Consider the following 25,317-nt stretch of genomic DNA (forward strand, 5'->3'; position numbering starts at 1 on the left):
CCCCCCACTTTTCAGCTTCACCTTCCAGTTCATACATTGTTACTTTGAAAATGCTAATTCTCGCACGTGATCCTTGCCAGTGAGAAGTCATTTCAGACGAAGTAGTGGCTGAACAATTAGGCCGCAAGCAGACAGTGATATTGACAACAGTCTCAGATAAGACATTTCCGTAAAGAAAATGCTGAATAGTGACAATGTTATTTTAAACTGCATTTTTTTCTTTGGAATCAACCTAGCTGCAGTTTCAATCACACACTGTCTGTCAGCTGAATCACAAATCACAGTTGGCTGGGTTTTTCCCCCTCTTGTTGAAAGAAAGAAAAAGAAGCCACAGCAGAAAGAGAAAAAAATAGCTAAATAAAAGCCAAGGATGGCCCGATGCCAGAGATGCTGGGAACTTCCAGCTCCTCCTCTCTTACCGTACCCTCTGATGACTCCACATTCATTGCCTCAAAAACAAGCAGTTCCACAAGAATCAGCTCGGCGCAGCCTGGTTCCCTGCAGACTGATACCCTGAGAGCACATCAGCACGGATACCGAGTGTGTCCTCAGGGAGCTGCCTGTGCTACAGCCTGTCCTTCCAAGGAAACACCAGAACATCTTCTTTTTCTACCTGGCCATTTCTTCCATGACACTTACAGGCAATGGGACATCTGCGAAACCTCTGCTGTGCTGTAAAATGTGCCGGGCTTGTTCCCAGCTGACTGACGGTCAGCACATCCGTGCTGCAGCCTGTCCGCTCCATCACTGCACAGCACCATCGCCTCCGTCCCAGCGGGAAAACCAGGCCAAAGCGCGGGACGTGCTCGGGCAGACTGCGGCGGAAAGCAGTCTTGAAAACCTTGCCCCGGCAGCCGCTCCCGCTTCAAAACAGCTGGTGTTGAGCGAAGGGCAGGACGGTGAGCGCTCGGCCTGTTCGTGACACCTCCACCACCCCTCGCAGGGGCGTTTTCAGCAGGTTGCATCCCAGAGCCTCGCTGGAGGACGGGGCGGAAACAACCAGGCGGCTTCAGAGGAAGCGTGGCCATTTTAGCTAAGTGTGCAATTGCATTTTCAACATAATTAGGTGCCTAATTGTGCGCCTAGGCCTAGCTGATGTATTTGCACGTGTATCTAATTATGATTTATCTAAAAGCTCTCTGGTCATAATGCCTTGCTCTCCACTCTAAGAGGCATTCATAAAAGTGAGAGATGAGTTTGAGTGGCCGCTTTTCCCTAGCTTTTATTTTAAACTGAATTCCTGTTTCTCTTGGGTTTTTTAAACAATTCAAGCTGACTCAGCAATGGGAAAACTCCAAACAGCAGTGTTAGTGGAAGACAAGCATAGTGCTGCACAAATAGCTGTGAAGAAAAGAACTCCTCCAGGGGAAAGGCCAGGGTGAGGTTAAGAAATGAAATTTCCATGGAAGGCTTCCAAACAACGCTGATGTCGGGCTTCCCCAGTGGTATGGATGTCATGACTAAGAACTTGTACCAGCAATCGCCAAAGTCAAAAGGGATCTTCTTTCAATAAATGTTAAACGGGAGCTGCAAAGATAGCAGCTTTTGTTGTGAAGCGGAGAATGTCACAAATGCAATACGTAAGCGCAGCAATAGTTTGTGCTATCTACGTGAGCAATGCAGTCACTTAAACTTTCCCAGTGTCTTTTCTAACAGCAGCTCTGAAAGGCTACAGTAATGTTTTTTGTTCACTAACTACAAACTTCACTGAAAAAGACAAAACAAAAAAAACGCTCAGATTTTTCTGTTAAATTACTTAGATAAATTCTCAGTATCCTCTCTTAGGATTGCTCAGCTGCCTTTTAGCACAAAACTGGCTTCACTCAGACACCGTCGAATTCTCAGGACCAGCTAGGCTACACAGCCACACAGTCAGACGTCTTTATATTAAGAGCACTGTGAAAAGGTCTATTCTTTTCCTCCAGCGAAACACTTTTTAACCTACAGTATCCAATCATTCTTTACAGTGTGTGATGTCAAAAACACTTACTGCACAAGCAGAGATCTGTGTTTCTTTTGCCACAGACAATAAATCTTTAGTGTCTTCTCTTGATACGCATCACTCCACTTGATCTCAGGAGGCACTATACGTCTCTCTTTCCCTCTGCCTCTTCTAACAAGGTCACTTTCCAGTGATGAAACAACTTTTCCAGAAGGTATAGCATTCAATAATTAATATCTACTGATAATAGCTTCCCAAAGCAGTGCTTTAAAACTCTAAGGCAGGCTCTTCACAAACTTACAGCATGAAGAACCCTTAAAATAGATTTGAGTAGCATGTCTGAAAATATCAGCCTCAAAAACTTAAAACGCATATGACTAAACTTACCACTGGTATAAACAGATCTGTATCCACTTATGCTGAAAGGAAATTCAGCACTTCCTCTCTCACCAACCAGTATTATTTTACTACAAGTCTGAGAAGTTATCCTAATGCATATAATATAATCTGCTGTGAACAGGAAAACAGAAATATCTCCTGCTGCTTTCGCTACTGCGTGTATAGGTTCTGCAGTAGTGTCACAAGTGTTAGGTTACTTAGGAGGGCGTCTCTTACTACGGGCTCTGCAGGACAGACGGTGAACCACAACTGGAGAGAGAGAGATCTTAAACCAAAAGCTGTAGTGAACACACTGCACAATTTCCTGTTGCTGTTATGTATTTCCTTCTACCAGTCATTTAATTACTGCTGAACTAGCTTTTTCAAGTGATCTCCAGTGAAAGCAACATTTGACAAAAGGCACAGAAAATACTGTATCCGAGCATGTACTGAGAAAAACAGGTTATCAGTAATTTCGCTCAATGTTTTTCCTGGTTTTCCGGTGACTTTACAATCATTTGGATGGGGTCTGCATTTAACACAGCCAGTGGGAGAGTGGAGTTTGTTCATTGGAGGCGGGGTTCAGAGCACAGAACTGAGGCAGCTGGCCTCTGCGTCCCTGCCGCAGGGTGCCCTCTGGGAGGTGAAGAGGAAGCATACCATCTCCCTAGGGATTCCTCAGCAAGGAGAGGCAGTCTGAGCTTGAGTCTCTGCAGGGGCCAGCCAGGACAGCGCTGTTTATTGGACTTGATCTTTTCTTATCTGTGAACGTTCACCTGTTCAATACAGATCTGGCAGCTGGTCCAGCAGCCAAAGGAAAAACTTCATTCATAGCTGTCAGGCTGCTTCGTATAACATTGCAAAGGTGGAGCAAGAACACTGTCCACGCCTGTCCTACCTTGAGTGTCTTCCTGCCTGTACGGGTGACCTGCCAGTACCACAGGATGCAATCCGCACGAAGATGTGCCTGGCCCGGGAGTCTTAACACCAGAAGAGTAAAAGGAGGGACGGAGAAACTGAGCTGTGAAGATACATGCCATCTATTCCAAACTCCACTCAAGTCCTCCACTAAAATGACGTTGAGAGTTACCTCACAATTCGGTGAAGAGTATGCACATGCTGAGGACATCCACTGCTTAGGAAACAGCAAGCTACGGCAGGGAAGCAGAAAGTGACGGATCGTGTAGTGCCTGCATAGCTCTCAGAATCAAGATGTCCTGGGCATAGGACCCACAAATCCAAAGAGACAGAGAGAACTGGGTACAGATGTATTAAGAGGTTTCTCTGTGTTCTTGAGACCCACAGCCGGGAGGGGAGTAGAGCTGTGCAGCATGGTACAGCTGATAAAAGCAGCTCACCTTGCTACTCAGGCTCTGCAGGAGGCTGGACACCTCGCATGTTGTTGACTTACATCTGACGGAGTTCAGGAAGGACAGAGGGGCAGTCTGACCCTCACTGATGGAACTTACCCACCGATACCACCTGAGCACCGAACGTGTGCGTGCAGAGGTGAGCTGTGTGCGTGTCCATTACACACACGCACACGCAGAAGCTCAGACACAGAGAGAGAGAGTCAACATCAGTTTAGCATCCAGGCACAGGTCACATGTGTGTCTGGGCTGACCAAGAGGAGAATGTGTGTGAAACAGGGGATGACACATGGTAATTATTCCAATGCAGTACTTGTACACTGGAGGAGGGCGGCTGGGATGCAGTGTCAACTGCAGGTCGTTAATGCTGACAAGGGCTGCAGTAAGCTCCAACAGCTGTCCCTCTCCCAAGTGGGCTGACAGATGTTGCCACCATCTTGTCTCCAAGGAGGCTTAGGTCTAATACAGTAGGTAAAGCAGATATTAATAAAACTGTTGTTCAGAGCCATCTTAAGAATAAAGCCTTTCATGCCATGACATTCTAACGCTAAGCAGTGCATGTCTTTGATAAATACATGTGATTTTGTATAGGCCAGTCTAGTGTGGCGCACGATCTGACACTACTTGATTTTTGTGCTGTATACAAGGTAAAATCTCTGTGCCTTAAGTTCCATGACAAATAAGAACATACTGATTGGGCATTTCCACAAGATTTACCAGCGCAGTATTGCACATGTGTGTTGTTAACACATAGAAGAAATCCCAGCATTTAAAAATGATACCTGCTTCTGTTTTCTAGTGACCATTTGAGCCTGGTATTGTAGCAAGATCCCTGGGAATGGAGAATAATACCAGGGGGATATTACTTAGAGTGACATTTACCTACACTCGACAGAGCTGTGGGAGCAAACCTATTTATGTTGCACTACTTCTGCACCAGATGTCCTTGTCTCTGCTTTTAGAGTTTAACTCTCCCATTTTCATCCACTAAAAATGGAAGATGAACTCTCTTACCCGTATCAGTAGCCTTCTGTTCCTAGCTGTTGTTCAGAGCTCCCTAGAGGCATCTTTTCTTCCCTCATCCCATAGGCGGCTTTGCCTTCATTACTTGGTGTTCACATCATCTCTACAGAAACGTCAGATGCTATCACTGGTTTCAATCTTTATTGCATCATCCTCCTCAGACACTGTAACCCTTAGAAACCTGCTGCCCTATCTCTTGTGTCTTAATTACCACCACTGTCACTCGGGGAAAGCCCTGCTGCTTTGCCCAGGGAAGACATGTTGCATTCGGTGAGCCTGCAACTTGTATGTGTGGCAGTGGCCCAGTTGCTGGAAAATGCTGAGTGGAAATCAAAAATGAGCCAGTTGAAAGGCATGCTTTCTGTTTCTCTTAGATCTTCCTCCTGTTTTTGTTTAAGTGCCTTTTATACCTCCACTCCAATCAGCGGCATTTATATCTCTGTTGTGATCTTGGTGGAGACAGTAGCCTGGGAAGCAGACTGTAAGAGGTGTCAGATGGAAAACGTTTGAATGTCCGTCAGTGCAAGCCCCTACCATCCCTGGTAGAAAAGGAGAGCGGGCAGACCCTTTGCTGCTGTGAGTTGTCCTTGTGCCCTCGGTAACACGGGGATTCGGCCTGGCTGGGAGCGTCTCCCAGAGAGAACCACTGCAGTTGCTTCTGAGGAGGCACCAGGGCCCATGCATGCTGGTCTTTGTCTGGAACAGCAGAGGCGGCTGCAGCATGAAGAGACAGCGGGCTCAATAAATGGAACAGGTTCTCTTGCTTAGACTGATCAGTGCTGCTGTGGTACACTTTACGGTGTGTGCTAAGACAGTTCACAGCCTCATGTTTCTGTTTAATAATAACCACCTTCTGTAGCATTTCTTCTTACAAATTCGGGGTGGTGTACAATGTAAGTAGGTGTAACATTTTGAAAAACTCAAGTACTGTAGTACGCTAGAGAAAAGAGCTCACAGACGTTCCACGCATCGTGTCCACCTTAGTGGTACGGCAGTTACCATCTCGGGTATGGCAGCGGGGTTTCCAGAGGCCGTGGAGAGGCCTGGTCCTGCGGCCCTCGCTCCAGGGGGGGCAGTTTTCATTATCCAAATGTTTACTGAAACTCCAGTAAGGAGCACCTGATTGTGACCAGAGCAGAGATGCACATTTGGGGCAAATTTCTGTACTTCTGCCTTCATGAAAACATGTGACCGTAAAGCATACTCTCATCAACAAAACTTCCCTGCTGTAGGGATATACCGTATACTGGTTTTCTCCTGACTTTTTCTGAGCCAAAGCCTAATATTATTTTTCTTTCCCTAGGCTGAGCATTTATAGTCTTATAAATCAGGAAAGACTGACATAAAGCATGCACTGAACATGCCTAAGAGAGTATTCACAGAGTGCCAACTGAGCATGTGGCTGACTTTTAAGAAAAGGGCTTTAATTACAATCAACATAGGAAATATAAATTTAAAGAAATAGGAAGAGTTCTTTCCATTTACCTTTTTTTGGACTATTGAAATATATTAAAACTGCATTTCTGGAAGGCCTAAATCGAATGTATTTTTCAGTGCTACATTCACAAGTTGCTACCAAACCCTCGCCACTGTTGAGCATAAGCGCAGCATTGGCAATCACAGACCTAAGTCAGCAGCAGGCACGCTCAGCCAGAAAGTTGAGTTTTAACATGGAACCACCGTATAAATCAGGTATAACAAATAATTATTTCAGCTGAAAACCAGTTATATTTACTCGTCCTCAGACAAGCCCTTGGAGGAAATTTTGCAATCCCTACTGAAAACCCTGAGATGTGTGTTTTAGTGACCCAAAGTGGGAGGCAGGTGCCATAGCTGGGGATCGGCTGTGCAGGTTAATCCCCAGCTAGCATCGCTCCACTCAGGCTGAGTGTGAACAGGCTGGATGAGCTGAATTGCAGTAATATGCCAGGAGATAAAGGGATTTCTTACATACTCGTGACCCAGACCACCAAACCTTTAGAAGTCAAAACACAGAATTTCACTTGCAATTTGAGCCACAGCTGTAATATTTATCTAGCACAGAGAAACCGGCTTTCATTCAGTAAAAATATGTTATACTTGGCAGGAATTTAAAACGTAAAATGGTATAAAGCGCTGTTCCAAGCTTGATGGCTTTGTGCTGGTTATTGATTTGGCCCTGAGTAGGAGCAGTGCTAAGCAGATGCCATTGGCGACGGCACCCCCAGGGTCAGGTCCGCAGAGACTAGCCCAAAACATTATGGGGAAAGCTGGACATGAAGGCAGACCATCAATTTGGAGGCAAAAAAGGGAGGATAAATTGGATTTCGGTTTGGTAGGTCTGAAAACTTTTTAAATGCCTGTAAACCAAAAAAGCAAATGCTAGGGGCAGGAAGGACTTTCAAGGAAAAAAACGTAGGACTGTTGTGCTCTGCTCGCTAAGATTCAAGGGATGCAAATCCACAACAGGCAGGTAGGTATTAACAGCCACCTATATACGCAAGTCCTTGATGTGCGTTTGCAAGGCCAAACTTACTGAAATTTGCTCCTTTTTCATTTTTTTTTCTCTCTCTGTTTCTCTTCACCAGAGAGGGAAGGATGGTAACTAGCTTTCAAATATCTGGCATGGCTAACTCATTCAAAGGGACAGAGTCAATAGCAAAAATACCATGAAGGAGCCGGTATTGTGCCACTTTCTCTCCAATTAGTACCTACATCCATTAGCATTTTCTTTTACTCTGCTGACCACAAGACAGTGTGTACCGCGGCACTTTTAACACAAGGAGATTTGAGAAACGAGATCTAGAATTCTAATTCACAGAATCCTAGATCCAACGGAAAGGTAGTCCATTATATTCTCCTATTCCTTTTACACACCGTCCTTATCTTTCTGTTATAAATGTTGTTATCAGAGGGAAAAATCTTACTTAGTTGCTATCATAATCTTAATAAAATGCCCCATCAAGTTCATTAGCCACCTACGATCTCTGACCATCTGCTTGGGGTACATCTATGTCGTATTACCAAAGGGAACCGATGTCTACTACTAATGCATGGCAGATTGGTTGTCAGGCCTGACCCTGCATACCATTATGAAAATGACTGCACAAACAAAAGGTCATTCCCATCAACTGCCTGAGACTCAAACTGACTGCTAGCAGGCAGTAGCCTTTGTCTATAGGTGTTGTTATTTCATTAATGCAATGAAATAAATGACCTGCGACTAGTTGTGGCTCAACCGTGATAGATACTCTAGGTTTTAGATAGCCACCCAGAGCTCTCCAGTGGCGAGGGCAAACGGAGCAGTCCATGCTAGCTGAGGAACGGAGCCAGGAACAGGGCAACAAGGCAGCACTGGGAGGGAGAAGGAAGCAGCCCTGACATAAGGGTCTGCCCCTAAAATGTAACATCTCTCTCCTGGGGTGAGCAGTTGTTCTCTAGTGGCAATATGCAGGATTTCTGTATGATTTGGAGACCTGCTACAGTTTGTAACGCTGGCGTGTGCTTGGATTTGCTGGGAAAGTCCTTCCGCAGAACTGAGTAACATCCTAAGAGCCCTTAGGCTCTTCTGAAAATTTTCAGCCCTGAATAATCAACTTTCTTCTGGGATCATACTCTACTTCCTAAAGATACCTGTCCATCATTTTACAACCATTCCGAGTTTTAGCAGGTTTTATGTTGTACTATAATATAACATAAAATATCATCCATCTACTTCGGCACAGAAAGATATAAAATGTGCCGCTCGCTACCATGCACTTTCCACCTGCATTTACTTTCTCTGATCAGACAGTAATATTTTGCATCCAGCAAGGAAATTTATATTTCAGACCATTAAAGAATTTCTGTTGTTTCCAGTGGGAAAAAGTGATAATGAATTCCAAGAAAATCTAATCCTTTTTAATTTGATCAAACTGGTTTAAATTTCAGGGTTTGGATTGCTAGACTAAGTAATAAAGATAGAGCAACACTGTGGGAGAAAACGACAGATAGAAATGTGTATCAAAAATACAAGTAATCTTTATCTATGAATGAGAAATCCTGAGCCCTAGAGTACAGGCAATGCAATGGCAGTTGAAGTGCTGTCCTTAGAGGGTTACGTTAAACATTCAAAGGCTATAGGTCAGTGAAACTGTTACTTATCATCTGGTTAGCTGTCCGAGAGAGGCTGTTGAAGAAAGATGGTGAGCTTAGCTCATTTACACTTAAGTGATTGATTTTCATTTAGCATTTGTCCACCACAGTTATCAGAAGTTGCAAAATTCATTTCAGAGTGACTTGAAAGGAATGGAATCGTATGCATTCATATATACTTAGTGACATGAAGCAGCATTAATAACTCCATTACTTGTAATTGAATTAACTTTTTTTAAGACTGTGTTTAAATTACATGAAGGCTATGACACAAGCCATCAAAAAGCAGCACATTCAATATTAAAATTAAATGTTAATGCTGAGGGCGTGCCATTGTGTCACCCTGTTGAGGGACAAAACTCAAACGTATTGAGACACTCTAATTTATGGATGGATGTCAGCCTGAACCTGGCAACGTATGGCACAGTCACTTCTTTTACTAGGTAGCGGCTTCCCCTTTAGACAAAGCATACAAACAGAGGAAGATGAGAGGTGTATGTTACTTGAAGGCATTCCATAAAGATATTGCAGCTGAGTTGTTCACAAAATACGGTGGCTTATGAGTAACTCAAGTGTTTAGGGTTTTTTGTTAATTCTTTATGGATCTGTAGTTCATAATGGACTTAGACATGCAAAAATTGATTTCAGAACAAAAATAAGTTTGAATAATGGGAATACAGTTAAAAGATCAGAAGCAATAAATAGAAATTTTGATCATTTTTCTTCTTTTTCTCCCCACTGCCCACCTCTAATATACAGTTGTCACATTCAGCAGTATGTGTGCTGTAGTCCTTCCCAACTTTTTATCTTCTTGTTCATTCCTTGATTCCGCAAGAGCTATGCAATCAATGTCAAGCTAATGGAACAGCTCCCTCACCCCGCCTTCTTTTTGATAATGTTGTATTAAAGCTAATGAGAAAATTTGCATGCATGAAACGAGTAACATGTGCAACTGCTTTCAGGCTTTAGAGACTCTTGTAGCAGTACAATGAGTATCTGGGTGGGCATATTTGAGCATACTCTGAACTCAATTAGCTACAATTTAGCACAGGTTTAAAATAAACTGATCCTAAGCGAGTAAGCCTCCTTGAGATCTGGGCTGCCACAGCTACCTGCAGGTGACGTTAACACCTTCTAGGTGATACATAAACTCTCACTTTCTAAAAATAGTCTTTTCAAGATGTTTTCACAAGCTCTTCCTGTTGGTTAGAGAACTAGAGCCCAGTGAAGTCAAAGGAAAACTAGCCTATTTCTTTTCACCTCATTCTGTCGCCGAGTTTCCCATCCCAGAGCCTCTCTAGTTCCTGGTCAGTTGATTTCCATCATCACTCGTCTCTGTTTATATAAAGTATTTGTACTGATCTCCTCCAAATGGCAGTGAAATCACAGTCTGAATCTTTTAAAACATGCCAGATCACTCTGAAGAACCTGGGACCTTTCACTTCTATAGCTATGGAGAATCCCACCTCCGATAAACTACACCATTGCTAATAATCTTTGGGAGTGTGGGAGCTTAAATGACTAATGCAATATTTTTGCTCCAGATAAAATCCTTTCATTTAAATGTTGTCAAAAAGCAAACTCACAGTGGTACGGATACACAGCTAAAAGAAATTCTTTGCTGATTCTGCGTGGGCAACTGGAGGGCTTTTCATCCACTCTTGGTGTTTGTGGTCTACAACGTGGTTTCATTATTTTAGTTCCTCTTCTTTATCTCTGACTCATAGGGAAAAGGCAGGCACAGAGCTATGTCAAGGAAACACGGTCATTAAAGTAATTTCATCCTTGGACTTCAAATTTGTGATGAGGTGGAAGAAATGATGCCACTGTCTGAAATCAAGTTCTGACCTCTTCTTGAATCTGCCAACACGGAGGTATTCCCGACTCAGTAACAGAACTCCTGAGACACCACAACAATGGATTATCTGCCAAATCAGTAAGACACCTTCTTGGGACGTCTGTTGTTACTATGCTGTTCCTGCTCAGCAGAAGCATCTCAGATGCAAAGTGAAACAGACTGATTCAAGTGGCTGCTGAATGACTGATACAAGGCTGGACTTTACTCATACCCACATAGCCCAGTAGTTCGAATGAAGCTATGTAGGCTGCTAGAGATGAACATGCTGCAAGAGTAAGAAGACGTAGGACATAAGCTGTAAGTCTTCCACAGATGGGACTCCGATAGAGAAATACCTTAGCAATGAGTCAAAATTAATTCCTTTTTAAGACCCAAAGTACTTGCGAATTGGAAATCCAAGTTGAAGCAGAAAACCACAGCAAGTCTTCGGCAGGTGGGTGCTTTTGGGGGATGCCCCTGTGTGGTGGTGCAATAGTTGACACGTCTACTTAGGGAAGACCGAATGCAATTTACTGCAGAAAACGAGCAAGAGTTGCACATAACAGGTTCAAGGGGCAACACAAGACCCACCAAGGACGTGATGAAAGAGCTTTCAGATTGTTTCATGTGCTTCTCCATGGATAGAGGTTCCTACAGCACTACAGCTGCTTTGTACAGTGTAGTTTTAGGTGAGCCAAGTGATCAATCTCCATTTCCCAGGAAAAACTGGGAAATTCTTGGACTTGGTTGTCCCCAAGTCCTCCCTGATTATTGGCCTGTTTTTCTCTTCCTGAAAAACAGCAGTTACACCCTTCTCTCTAGTCTGAAGTATCTCAAACCATTCTTACTTGTTGTGAACACTTTAAGAGCAGACTTTTCAGCTCCTGAGTAACTAAATGGTTGCCTTCTTATAATGTTGGCATTTTGCTTTGGAAAGCAGGACACAGCACGGCCTAGCACGCTTAGCAAGAAACAGGAATCTTCTCCTGTCACTCACAGAGGACTTAAAACAAAAGGCCTCCTCAGCCCTGGCTCCGTTTCCATACATGGGATTAGTCATGTAAATAATCTTGTGTAAAGAAAGGGAAGACTGCAGAAATTTGTAGCGCAGTTCGAATCTGCATAATATTCAAATGCCAGGACTCTGTCACAACTTTTTGTTTTTCCTGCCTAGTTTATATGCTCAAATCCTAATTTAATATTTGCTCCTGCAAACAGTACTTTGGTGAACGTTGAAGCAGTGTTACTGGGATTTATCATGTAGTTATGTAGCTGCAGCTATGGATAACTGCACCTCTGTCCATTCTGGCTGTCTAACAGTAATTTGTTTAAAAATAAGAGAAGGGAAAAGTGAAGGCCTGAACTGTGAAAGATAAAAATGGTAATGTTTCTGTGTGCAATCTGTATGTGTCTGAATGGCCGGAGGCACACAGAGACATGTGCTGCACTTTAGTTAAACACGACTTAAATCTGCAAATCAAAGATTTCCATTTGGAAGATACTCTAGATAAATGGCATATATAATCGAAATGGATTAACATAAATAGAGGTATACATGTTTATTGTGTGGAAATTTAACCTTTGTGCAAAGTGTTTTTTTCATTTTCATCACATTTTGCCAAAGAGTGTGTGATGCCTCTGTGCATGCAAATGCTCCTACAGCTATTTGTATGCATATATACATATAAGAATTTCTTCATACAGAAATGTATGTATGTGTAAATTGTGTGAATGTAAATATAAGATAGGCCATATGTCCCAGAAGTCCCAAAAGAGCATCTGATGTTGATATGTAGACAGTGTGTTAAGGACCTTCCTAATTAATAACCCAGATTAAAACCTCTTGGCAATCAATTAAGATTAATGACAGAAGTCATTCTCTATCCCCCTACGCCCGCGTCTCGGGCTGTGAAAACCCTGGGTCGTGAAACTTTAATCCTGTTATCTGCTGCCTTCTTCATCTGAAAAGCCTACAGATTAACACAGCAGACATTATCGAATTTACAACCAGCCGCTCGGACAGCTGCCCTACTTTCAGCAGTTAATGGAAAAGGAACTAATCTGGTTAGGAGCATAGGACTAGTTCATAAATCTGGACGCCCAAGACAGTTAAAGCTGTCACGTCTCTTCTGGAGAGTAGCGACCGAATTAACCTGTCAGCTTTCTTCTTGCTGCTTCTTGAAGGTAGCCAGCCCTCCGTAAGCTGGACTAATGAGATACTTGGCATTAACATAAACTACATAAGGGCTGTGCCCAAGCTGGGAGCTGGGTTTTATGACTGGGTTTGGTTAGCCACATACTGCCCTCTCTTCACTGGAAGCCAGGTAGTGATTAAATATAACTGGTTTTACTGCAATCCACTCCATAAAAAAGATGTTTGGAGGAATTAAGAAAACAAAGTTGTTTTTTCCCTTTTGAATCACGTCCCATGAAACAAAGAGTTATTAACAAAAACTGCACCGCCAAATGAGCGTTTTCTTTTTAGTACAGCTTGGAGGGGGGGAAGAACTGTAACGCTCTTTAAGGTGGCAGAGAAGGTATTTGACAGCTGTAGCAAATTCACATTCCACCCAGACAAGACTGACTTTTCCTTTCTTAATAGGCATTATCCCCGTGCTGCCAGCACAGCTTAAGGTACCGCGATGCCCAGTATGGTGTATTTGTTGCATTTTAGGAGGCCTAAAGCACTCATCTTTCAGATAGCTGTTTGTAAACTAATAAAGACAGCAAGAATTCTTCTGGATGCACACCCTGGTGGCAGCTTAGCTTTTTCAAATGCTCTATTAAAGTGTATCGTGGCTTCACAAAAACTACATCCTCTGCTGGCAGGACAGCTCTTCCATCAGGACCATTGCCCACCCACACAGCCTGCTGTTGTCTGGCAGCAATGGTAACAACACGGGCGGAGCAGCGTGCTCACCAGCACGGTACTGCCTCCAAGGACCCGCGCGCGCAAGGTCTGTCGGAGCCGCTTTGTGCGTTGTACTCTGTGGGAGTACTGGGCAAATGGCTAAAAACATCATGACCTTAAAACTAGCAAGTAGATTTATTTCTTTCTACTATTTCACTCGTACTCACACTAATGAATTCTGAAGGCTCATTTTAAAAAGAGCAACAGCACTCATCTGCACAAAGGGAGGGAGTGCCAAAAGTGACTGCCTACGTAGATGGGAAAATATCCTTGTTTCTCCTATCACCAGAACAACATCATCTTTTAATGAAGATGATTACTACTGCTTTCATTGATTGACAGCTAGCAAATCCAACTAGTAAGATAACCAGTCTAGCTAGGATGGGGCACCTGAGAGGCAGACAGGCTGGACCCTCCTGGATGGTAGCCTGCAATCCAGTTTTAACAACGTGAAGCTGTGACACCCATTTATGATGAGCATCCTTTTGGAGGAAGTACTACTATCTACATGTTTTAATTGCAGAATATTCTTCTGGGTCTATAGCACAAGAAAATTCTAGTAAGTTCATAGTTGATAATTGTGCGTCTCTCTTGCCAATCGCTCGCCATTTTAACAAAAGGGGCAGGTGTCCTCTCCAGAAAAGACTTTTTTCTTTTAGGCAGGCCAAGGGACTGTTGGTTTTCTGAGATTTAGTTCAGTGCTTCACTCAACAGGATGCATTGCTTTATGTTGGAGACTGATCTCTGAATTCAGTCTGAATAGGGCAGCTTAAGAATACTCTTAAAACGTTTTCTTCCACTTTCTGTAACAGTGAACTTAATAATTTTAACAGTAATATGGGTCTGTTCTGGAAGTCTAAGAAAAGCTTTGGCTCCAGTTTAGCTCTCAGGTCTATACAAACAAACTCCCACTTGAAGAAATGGCAGAAATAATATTTTGGCAGAAAACATTTAAGAAAAAGAGGTGCTCTAACTCCCTTCTGATCTCACACATTTCATAACTAGTTTTGCATCTTCTTACCATTGCAGCAATTTAGAAGATCCAGCATAAACATAAACTTTGCTATGTGAGCGATACTGAAGTTTCTTTTTAAAACTCTCAGTCAACAATTTCTTGAGCATAATAATTTCCGTGTTCCACTGAAATACGCTATACCATACTATCATTGAAGAAGGAGCTCCAGTGAACTGAGTCCTACATTGTAGTATGAATTCCTGCTAGGTAGTTTGATTTTTAAAAGTTTTAAACCAGAAACTGCACTACTACTAAGTAGCCACAGTAATCTTTCTCTAGCTGTAACTTGTTATTTCTCTACGCATTTCAACAATTTGCAGTGATTAAAAAAGAAGCCAAATCACCTTCATTTTCTTGAAGGAGGTCCTCCTTGGTTAGAAAATGGACAAACAGTTTGGTTTCCAGAGAAAACAGGAGTAAACCAAAAAATCCTGCTATCACCAGTCTCGTTCCTGTTCCCATTGCTCTGTAGGCAAGCAGACATTGCTCAGTGAGTTATAAAGCACTAGGCTAGTAACAGTGCTGGCAGACGGGCAGCTCTGCTGCACAGGTAGGTGCTGAACTGCCCGTCGAACCCTGGGAAAGCACGGTGGGAACTGACAGCTAGGGTACTCCTGGGCACCGCAGTTAGTCTTTTGTTTCAAAACAGCGCATTTTCTCTCCGTTGTAGGGCACCTAAAGCCTCAGCCTCCTAACGAGTACTATTGCAGTCTACAACTGACAGACTGAGCTAATGTTTTAGTATTTTCTGCCTGTGCCCAGCATAGGAATTACAGAAGAAACACGAAGGGAACGGTAACATGGGCCTCATTTCAGAGAATATAATACTGTCAAAGTGTTTCTGACTGTAAATGGTGTGATGCTAAGAGAGTTACAATGCAGAACATAATTCTTTTGTATAACATAGAGATGCTCATAAAGTAACAGTAGTTTAAACAGATGTCTGTATTAATTCTGCAGCCATTATTATAAAAGAATCTTTAAAGCAGGTAAATGCTAATAGGCTTAAAATTAAAAACAAGTAAAAGCATCTTCCTTTTTATTAGGCTGGTTTGTAACATGAAAAAAGCTGAAGTATAGTTCTACTACAGACATTCTTCTAGAATTAGCTATGGATTTTCTTCCTTTACCAGTCACACATATTTGCACCCTGATAGGGCAAAATCTTAAATACGAGTGCCATAGGCTGTTTGTGGACTTGAAAGACATTTGCGTGCCTAACTGTGCACAGGATCAGAATCTCAGCCGCTATCAAATTGCACAAAGCAACAAGGTTGTATAAAGAATTTGGAAAACCCTGATGATTACCTTTACGTGCTAAACTACGAATCGGAAAATAAACACAAGGATTTAGAGAAAAGTACAGGACCCTAATGCTCACATTGCGAACCTGTGCCAAGTTCTGTTCTCACGCAGTAACAGACTCCCTGGAAGAGGTGTTCCAGCACATAAACAATGGCAGACGCTCCTCCGCAATGATACCGTAACGGCACAAGCATTCAGCTCTGCTTCCCAGCTGAAGGTAACGCTGTAGACTGAAGGTTGCCACAACCTCAGTTAAAACCCTCGGACAGTTAACTGGTTTATCAAAGTACCCCAAAACTACTGTGGTTCACTCTTCTTTGCCCCTTTTATAAAAAAAGGAGAGAAAGTATAAACAGGAGTATGAACGCAGGCTACGGCATCATTTATAAGTTATCTTGTTAGTGCAGAAAACAAAACACGGCTTTGAAAACAAAATCTCCTGCTGCGGACTCCACTATGTTTGATGGGAGCCCTTCAAAAGAGTTCATGGCTTAATGGAGGCTGTTTATGTGGGGACTTCGATCTGTACCTGCTGTCCCCTGTCACTCCCTGGAAACTTGGCGGCAGATGTTGCGGCGTTAAGTTGTCTCTGAAGTGGCTCTCTGTCCTCATCTCCCCACCACAACAGAGTCAAACTATATTAGATCTCTTTATTTGTGCCTGAGGCATGTTTGGGAGCGCAGCTGTGTCCACCCCCACTCTACCTTTAGTGTTTCAGCCCCCAGGCGGCAAATGTGAGACCAAAACTGTTCTGCCACTCTTAACTACATCTGCTGACAATCCTGCAGCCTCGCTGCAGGCTGCCGAGGACCTGTGCCTCCGCTCTAAACAGATGTCGGTGACAACCTGCTAGCTCACACCTGTACAAGCTTCCCTAACCTCACGGATTGCTAGCTGAAAAATTTATGACTCAAAGGACTTCCATCCACAATCAAAGCTTCTTGGCTCAACTGCGTGCAGCCCTCAAACTGGGCCACCCTCGGCATTATCTGGCAACAAGGCAGAGGTGGGAGAGGAGAGAGAGGAGGAAGAAAAAGCTCACTCTGCTTTGATACTTCATGCCTAAATTTCAATTACTTGATCAAGGACTTGAATTCAGCAGTGAATTCTGCTACAAATGGGAACTACCGAGTTCTTAAACATTGAAAGAAAGAAGACAAAACAAAACAACTATGCGGCTGCTGTTTACTATAACAGTGCTTCCAAAGTAAGTCTGTGTATGCATGTCTCGCCGTACATAGACGTGACTGCTCATCCGTTCACTGAGTTAAACCCATCAGGGGTACAGCATGGGATCTCTACCTAGCAAGTTATGAACAACTAAAAAGACTTCATTTTTTTCCCCCAAGATATAAAATACCGTGCCAGACAGAAATTGCACTCCTACGGTGTCACAGGTCACACCTTAACGACCATTGGTTTAGATTTTATTCACCAGTACAAATTCTACTCCTTTTTTCAGTGGGGATACTGAAGATTAGTGAACTACTTCTCTGTTTTTCATAAACCAAGGCGTTGGTCAATGTCTTCCTGTTGAGTGCAGAGAAGGCGGATGCCTGACTTCACAGTGGCTCAGCAAAGCCTTCCCTGGCAGGCAATTTTTACATTAACTACCTGTCTTTATGGTCAGAAATCCTGAAAACAGAGCTTGACTGACAATTTTTTAGCCTGCTTAGGCACCGTTTCTTCTGCATTCCTATTTACATTGAATTCACCTGTTAGTAGATTTGTTATTGTTAATTCTGCTACGTGTAACATGCATCATTCGTGCAAACAGTAAATAACTTGCTAACGTTACAACTAGAACGATAACATTAGTATTTGACTATGCTCCCTATTTCCAGCATTGCACTTTGTCTTTCCGCTTCTTCCAACACTTGTCCTTGTCTTAATTAAATCTCCCCTTTTCTTCCTTTAGAACAGTACCAAACGTCATCCCAGGAAAATAATCTCAATACCGACTGCCTCTCATTCTCTCAAAGGTGACTCCCTCCCTTTAACCCCTCTAATTCTTTTATGTCATCTTTATGGTGTGTGTTGCAAAAATGGTGTTCTCACACACTACTGCTTTGTGGCATGAGAGAATCTGATCTGTCACACCCACCTGGGGCCAGTTTGTTGAGAAAAAGTTGCTGTCTCATTTAGAGGAAATCATTTGCTCCTACGTCTCTTCCGATGTGCCACACACAGGAAGCTGAACAGTCCCAGTAGGTTTTAAATACCTTGATGATAAATCGGTTCCTGAGATAAATGCTAAGACTTAAAGTAGTACTTTTTTTAAGGAATAACAATCATAAATATACAATCTAGCTTCACTATAAAAGGTTCAAATAATAAGTCTACTTCCCAGTCATAGCAGTCTTTGTAGTGGAGGCCACTTTTTCGTGGGTCGTGAGTGTACCAGAAGAAACGACTGTCTGAGAAACAAGTTTCCTCACCTTTTTTTCCTGTCAAAGTTACCTTTGACATGGAAGTGCAAAACTACGTGAAGCGACTTGCATGAAAGTTATTGGTGGCCACTTAAATTTGATGTGGTTTTAGTATTCTGATTGCCAGACTCTACTCTTACAAGTAGCTGGTTGTAAGAAAGGTTTGGGCATTTGTTACAGAGAGTTTACACTGAATGAAGTGTGTGCTATGTTTTTGTTTTCCAGCTGAACACACACAAAATACAGAATCCTTCACTCTACTTTCAGGAGATCCGTGTTTCTGCAACATTTCTGGGCTGGTGTGATGCGTCTTTCAATGCACTTTGTTTCCCCAACGTGTTATTTTTGCTGTTATGGCATTCTTTTAGCTGCAGTGCTTTCTTTAGTCAAGGTGACGGAATTACCAGTGTTCATCAGCTGCTAAAGCCTGGCTGTAAAATGCCCCTCTTTTGCTGACCGCAGCAGATAACGCGCGCCACACACCAACCTCATCTCCTTGCTGTGGTCGCATCAAAGAGACCCTGTCATACTGTCTTCGTAACAGCGCCCACAGTGCGTCGAGTCGACCCTGTGGCAACAGAGCAACAGGACTTTCAGTATAATAAAATCAGTCAACGGAGAGCGCACCACACGTGCTAAGTTACTGTCCAAGGAGATCCACGGAGAAATTTACTGGCAGAACTGAGCACCAGTTCCTTAGAGCTGGATAAGCAAAGTATACACTTAAGCTGTGTCACCCACACCACACAGCTGTGGTGCTGCTCTTCCCCATCCGTGAATGTGAGGTACTGCACTCTCACCTCCGCTGGGCGCGGAGTGGCTGTGACCTAACCCACGTTTACTGCTGAGCAATCTAGAAGTAATATGTTTATTTGCCAATATTTGGGGCCGAATTGCCACGCGTCCATCTGGGATTTCTCCCACATAAATGTATTTGTTTTTACAGCGTGTATACAGCAAGTTCATCGTTCTCGGGAAGCCTCGGACCTGCCAGGCCCATGGTATACAGCTGATGCGTGCTACGCCTAAGTCCCGCATGTAGAGAATGCAGCGGGTTCACTGTGAGTGCTCAGGTGGGCTGTGCAGAACGTGCATAGCAGCTCTGATGCTTGTCAGAAGCATCCTGCTCCGCACGGATGGGTTGCAGAGTTTGCCTCTGAGTGTGGACAACACGTCTTCAGGACTTTCTGGTGGTCAGAAAGAACTTACAAGGAGTTGTAAAAATGGAATAGATGTATCCGTACTCCCAGCTAAACCTGTGTATTCTCTGCTTTACACATTGAAAGCAAGGTATTTATGGACCCATCTTCAGTTTTTAAGAAGAGCTTGTTATGGGTTTGCAAGTGACTCATGGCATCTATGGAGGACAATGTCTCTTTATTTTATGCCATTTATTACGTTTCACTTGTTTGCCAGACTTTTTGCATTATATTGCTTTATGTAATTTTTTGTTTTTCTTGGTTGGTAGTGAGTATGTATGTATGTTTAAAACTTAGTATAGCAGCTACAAACTGTGTAGTTTTAGGCTTAATTATATATACATTGAGAGAGACCAAATGCCAATAAAGTCCCCATAAATTTTAGTACTCTTACTGTATGGTATGTCCCTTTTTTGGGGAAGGACAACGGAATGTGGCAATAATGATGAAGTACTGCATTTAGGGCTAAAAACTGTTCCTGCTATTCATCCTGGGTAGGCGTTCACTTTCAGAATAGTACATTACACTCGAATGGGAATACCTGAAAAATAATCTCTAGTTCAGCATGCATAAGACTGGTAAGGCAGACAAAATCCAGCCTTTAGTACAAAATTATATTGTCCTGAAGACTAAAAAGATTACCTTAATTGGCGTATACCACTTCTCCTGAATGGCTGGTGAGGTAGGCTTTGGTTTAGGTGGTTTAGGAAGAAAAGGTTCTTCTGGTTCTTCTGGGAGTTTCACCACAGCATTTTTTGCTTTTTCTAATCTAGCCCCTTCTTCAGTGGATCCTTTATCACCCCAGCGAACCTAAGTAAAGCGAGAGTTCACATGTAAATGCACTGTATGTGAAGGACAAGGAAACTGTTGCAAGTAACAGAAGTAGCTGAAAAAGTTTAAATTTGGACGAAGTTCTGAATAAACAAGAGGGAAGGTATTGAGGAAAATGTTACCTCTTCATTTTTGATGACAAGCATTCTTAGTTAAATACATTTGTAAATATGAGTCTCTCAGCAGTGATAAGTCAAGACAAATACTGAAAGAAAATTCTGCCATGCATCACACAGGCTATATAGGAGACAGGAAATCTGGGAAATCTTCACTAATTAATGACGTAAAAATATCATTTCCAGTGCCGATTTATCCTAAAATACCAGACCTTAATCTGGCACTGATGAAAGCCTAGATTTTTGTCACCCCAGATATCCTAACACAACATGTTTGTTGAGAACCCCAATTTAGATAGAAGGCGATACTTGAGCAAGTTTTAGCAGAAGCTCCTGGAAACTGCTCAGGTTTTCAAGTGGTTCTCCAAGAAGATACATGTTGGAGAAAACGCAGATGAAGCAGTGTAACCTGCATAATAAGTAAACGTGAAACATGTAGCAATGTATATTTTACCCCTTGCCACAAGCATATAAAATATATACAAAAGGTTCAAAGAGAAAGGAAACCTGGATTATTGCTGTTGGTGAGACAAGCGTGTATTTCCACTTCCATAAAAGGTTGTACTTACGGTGCTGTAAAGAGGAAATACAGGAAAAAACCTTCCCTCTAAGAGAGATGGTTTGTCTTGCTACAGTAATCTTATTTCATCTTGTAATTGGAAACACAGTGCAGCAATTTCAGCAAGGACATTTTCTGTATCGTACAAGGAAACAAACCTAGACAAGACTGTTACTTCATCATCCAAAAAGAGCATCTAAAAGCTATGGCTGGAGTTTAAAAGTTCTTAGTAAAACTGGCCTGGAATATTTTCAGTGCAAGACTTTCTAAGTCATGCCATCTGCTACAGTCTAGCCTGTAAGGAGGACCTGATACACCTAAACCCAGGAAATTAAATTCTGACATTACATCTTGGGTAAATGGGACACACTGATGAGTCATGAAACTGTTACTGGAAAACAGCTAACCGTTACTGCAGGACTCCACCAACATACTTGTTTTTTTCAGGGACCTCCTGACTGGAGATGCCAGGCATGAAAAGAGAAGAATCCAAGTAAGAAAAATCAGAGAAGACTGACCTTCCACCCTGAGGGTAAGAGTTAAGAGCATCACTGCACACTGCTTGGTAGGTGTATGTCAGTTCTGTCTTGCTACCTGCCAATTCAAACACTTGAAAAGTAGGCAGAAAAACAGTGGGATGCAACAACTCTCCCACTGCAAAGGGGCAGAAAACTGTTTTGCTCACCAGGAAAAAGACATGCCCCTGGTCTTCCTTCTGCTACCCGGAGGGAGGGAGAAGCCTGCTCCAGGTCTTGCTAGGGACACCCTGTAATGTGCCGGGATAACTATGCCACAGGATGGGAGGAGGAAGCAGCCTGACTTCTTCATCCTCATCAGCGCCATACACAGAATGTGCTGATACGGAAAGTGAGGAAAATACATAGGCAAGCCAGAGTCTACCCCCCTTCAGATAAATGAAATACCTTGGAGGAAAATCTTGTCATTTTATCACCACCACCAAGTGTTTTTTACCACTGTAATCTCAATGCAGAGAACGAGAGCAGCGAAGTACGACAGAGCTTAATTTGGTCTGTAATACTATAACTCACCTTGGTAAAATACAGACCATCATTTCTTAGGAGGGGGATTGTTTTGAACCTTTCTGTTATTGTGAACTTCACTGTTTGGCTTGCTTAGTGATTTCTTTTTCTCGCTGGGGAATCCTCTCTCTGCAATATTAGAATGGGCTTTCATGTCCAAGTAGGCCCTGCTGAGTCATTAAAATGCATCTGTATCTTTCACTGTGATCAATGGTACTTTTACGGTGTTTTTTATGAGGTTGTTAAAATGTATTTCAAACACTGTTAAAACCATTTAGAGATAGATGGCGGATTCCTTACTGATAAAATGACCTTCTCCTTTAGATTAAAGCGACTTCACCCAGAAGAAACCAGAATTTGCGGAGTCTGACAACACAACTTTGACATAAAAACTTACTGCCTCTAGTGGGTGGGGTCTAGAAATGACATCATAAAACTTTAAAGCAACGCCAAAAGACAGATCTAGGAAGAGTGAACAACCCTGGCTAAATTATTCTGGACTGTTGCAGAGGGGTGAAGCTAGTGGGGAAGGCCAGAGTGAATGTGTAACTGCCCCGAAAGGGAATATAGTAAGTGAAGAGAAGTAGGACAGGGGTAGTAAGCAGAAGTTTACTGGTTCAGTCTCTCCTTTTCTCTATGCAAGGAAGCTGCCAGCAGAATCAAGCTGCCAGAAGAATGGCAGAAGAATAGAGCAGAGAGAAGCAATAAAAAATAGACAACTGCATTACCACATGAACTGAAAACAGGGAAGAAACGTGATGACTAGTCCAGCAAATTTTTCGTTGGCCACAGCACAGAAACTACATTTAACTGTCAGGTAAGGAATAACCTCCCTTTGACCCGCTCACCTGCATCATCTTGTTAGACTGGTTTTGTTTTCTCTCTCGTTTCCACACTTGCTCTGCCCTGATTCACCAAACGAGCAACGTGCTCTCTCGAGCCAGTGAACGCTATGAGGTCTGATACCGCTCCGTCCGAACAGCTGGGAGAGGGCTCTTAAGCCAGCGTTTCCCTCAGCCCCACTCTTACAGATACTACAGGATAGAGGCAAAGCTCCATATTCAAATGCTGAGGCATTTACGATGCGGCGCCCAGCCCCGAAATTTGTTAGTATTCTCAGGTCCCAGAGAAGGACGGAGACACAGCTCCACAGAATGAGGTGCCTTTCAAGAGCCCATGATAGTGTTGTCAGCAATTTCAGTTGGTTTACATCTTTAGCCCTTCGTCCTGCAGAAAATTCCTAGCACAGATTAAAAAGTTTTCTAACCTAATCATTACTTTCTGCTCTCTTCTTTGAAGAAGAAATACTGGGTTTTTTGCCATGTGATGAACATGCATTTCTTTATGGTACTGTTGTTACTTGTGTTCATGAGGTATCTGTCGGTTTTCTGTTTCATTGTGCAAGATCCCATTTACAAATTGTAATGATTTAAACCCTGGAACCCCTCCTGGAACTCCTCCTGGAGGCTCATCATGGCTCCCATTAGAAATCCAGGCTTGTTATTCTTTATGTTGGAAAGCATTTTCTAGTTTGCCTCTGAAAAGCACTGCACAAAATGTTTTTTTTTTCTAAAATCTGAAGCTCTTCAAATTAGCAATTCTGAACTGCTGAAGGAAACACATATAAGCAACACAGCTTTAAACTTGCATGTTCTTCTGCTGCATTTAAAAAGAACTCGAGCAAAGCTGATTCTTAGGCCAATACCTTTAAAGTTTAATCAAGATACATCAATATGGCCTAGGTGGGTATTTCAGTCAGAGACAATTTCCTAGATTGAAGTTAAAAACTGCAGAAAACTGTTTTGCAACTTCCATAAAGGCTGACATGACTATAAAATCTGACATAAGGACGTGCCCATAAGGATGCACATTTTTCATTCTGTTTTAATTAACATGATGCTATCATGTCTCTTCAAAGACAGGCACCGTTGTCGCTGTGAGTTCCTTTGGGATCAAGCCTCTCCCTAGCATCACCATTGTCAGCGCATTTGGCTGGCCCACAGTTGGAGGACTTATGTTTCACTGTAATTTCTTCCAAAACATTCAGAAAAGGCTCTCACTCTCCCTTTCTCATTAGCTTGATGGAAAGAGCATGTCTTCAGGCAGCTATTTAAAGTTCCAGTCAAATGGAACTACTGAAAGCTGTTCTTTCATAGACAAGGTCAAAATTGTTCAATACAGTAAAAAATTTTACAAGGGTTACGTCACTGGGAAGGAAGCACACATTAGGCCCTTGTATTTTCAGTACACTTTAAAAGTCTTTGTTTCCACCATTTGCAGCCTCAGAGAGCTTGTGTTTTAGTGAACTGGCATCTCTGTATCGTACATACCTCCATCCTTTTAATGCCTCCAACTCCCCGTCCACCATAGTAGGAAGCATCCACTGTGGGCCATTTCTTGGTAGGCAAGGGCTCTTGTTCTTCTTCCTGTCAATAAATTCAAATAACATTTACTTTAAAAAGATACTTCCTGCCCCGGCCCCAAGTGTCTTTTTAGTATATTTCACTAGAGTTCAGAGAGAGTAAGTTTTCCCACGTTAGGTGTGAAAGATCAGATATTTAGGTTCCCCAAGCGTTTACCAAATTCCAAACAAAATCTGGTCACGTTTGGAAATATTTTTAATGTTTTGCATGGGAAAAGCATTGGTGGTGACCATTAGGAAGGTCCAAATGGGGAATCTAACTGTGTATGCTACTGACAATCATTCCTTTGCCTTGTCCTTTTCCTTTGCACTAATAAAAATAAGCAAAAGACACACAAAGAAAAGGATTTCCAGTGGCTGCTTCTACAGAAGATATAATGCCTTCAAGGAGCCAGATCATCAGCCCTACTCATTTGGATTCAGCAGACGGTATTCAGCAGATCTGCAGATAAAGGTTACACAGCCAATCACAGTTTCCTAAGCCAACCTTTGTCAAACTCGCTCTTGGCTGCCTCAGCTCAATGAAGTGTGCCTTATCGTGGACTTAACTGTCAGAGTACACTTGAGTACGCTCAAGCAATTGGCTAAATCAAGACGGAGGGGCAAAAATACTGAAGACACCAGAAGATCCTCTAGCACATTACTGCCCATAAGAGGGAGAGAAACTCCCTTATAAGGGTTCTTCAGTGTCTGGAATGCCGAAGCTGTGGGAAAATGCCATTTAAATCCTACAGGAATCTTTAGACTGTTATACAAGAGCTACTCAGTCTTTCTGCTTGCGCTGCAGAATGGCAAAAATAATGTTCAACTATCTTGGGATAAAGCCC

General features: G+C 42.7%; 1 protein-coding gene across 3 annotated transcripts in view; it reads right to left on the reverse strand.

Moving 5' to 3' along the window:
- ANTXR2 (ANTXR cell adhesion molecule 2) overlaps positions 1-25,317 on the reverse strand; it is a 123,087-nt gene that overhangs the window by 28,800 nt on the left and 68,970 nt on the right. For all 3 annotated transcript variants that reach the window (XM_072861276.1, XM_072861277.1, XM_072861275.1), the window contains 3 exons: positions 24,399-24,494; positions 20,165-20,332; positions 18,811-18,891 (listed from right to left, as the gene is read on the reverse strand). In XM_072861276.1, the coding sequence (XP_072717377.1) occupies positions 18,811-18,891; positions 20,165-20,332; positions 24,399-24,494 (345 nt within the window). The remainder of the gene's footprint in view (positions 1-18,810; positions 18,892-20,164; positions 20,333-24,398; positions 24,495-25,317) is intronic.

The sequence above is a fragment of the Ciconia boyciana genome, chromosome 5 (assembly GCF_034638445.1).
Source record: "Ciconia boyciana chromosome 5, ASM3463844v1, whole genome shotgun sequence".
Classification (NCBI taxonomy): Eukaryota; Metazoa; Chordata; class Aves; order Ciconiiformes; family Ciconiidae; genus Ciconia; species Ciconia boyciana.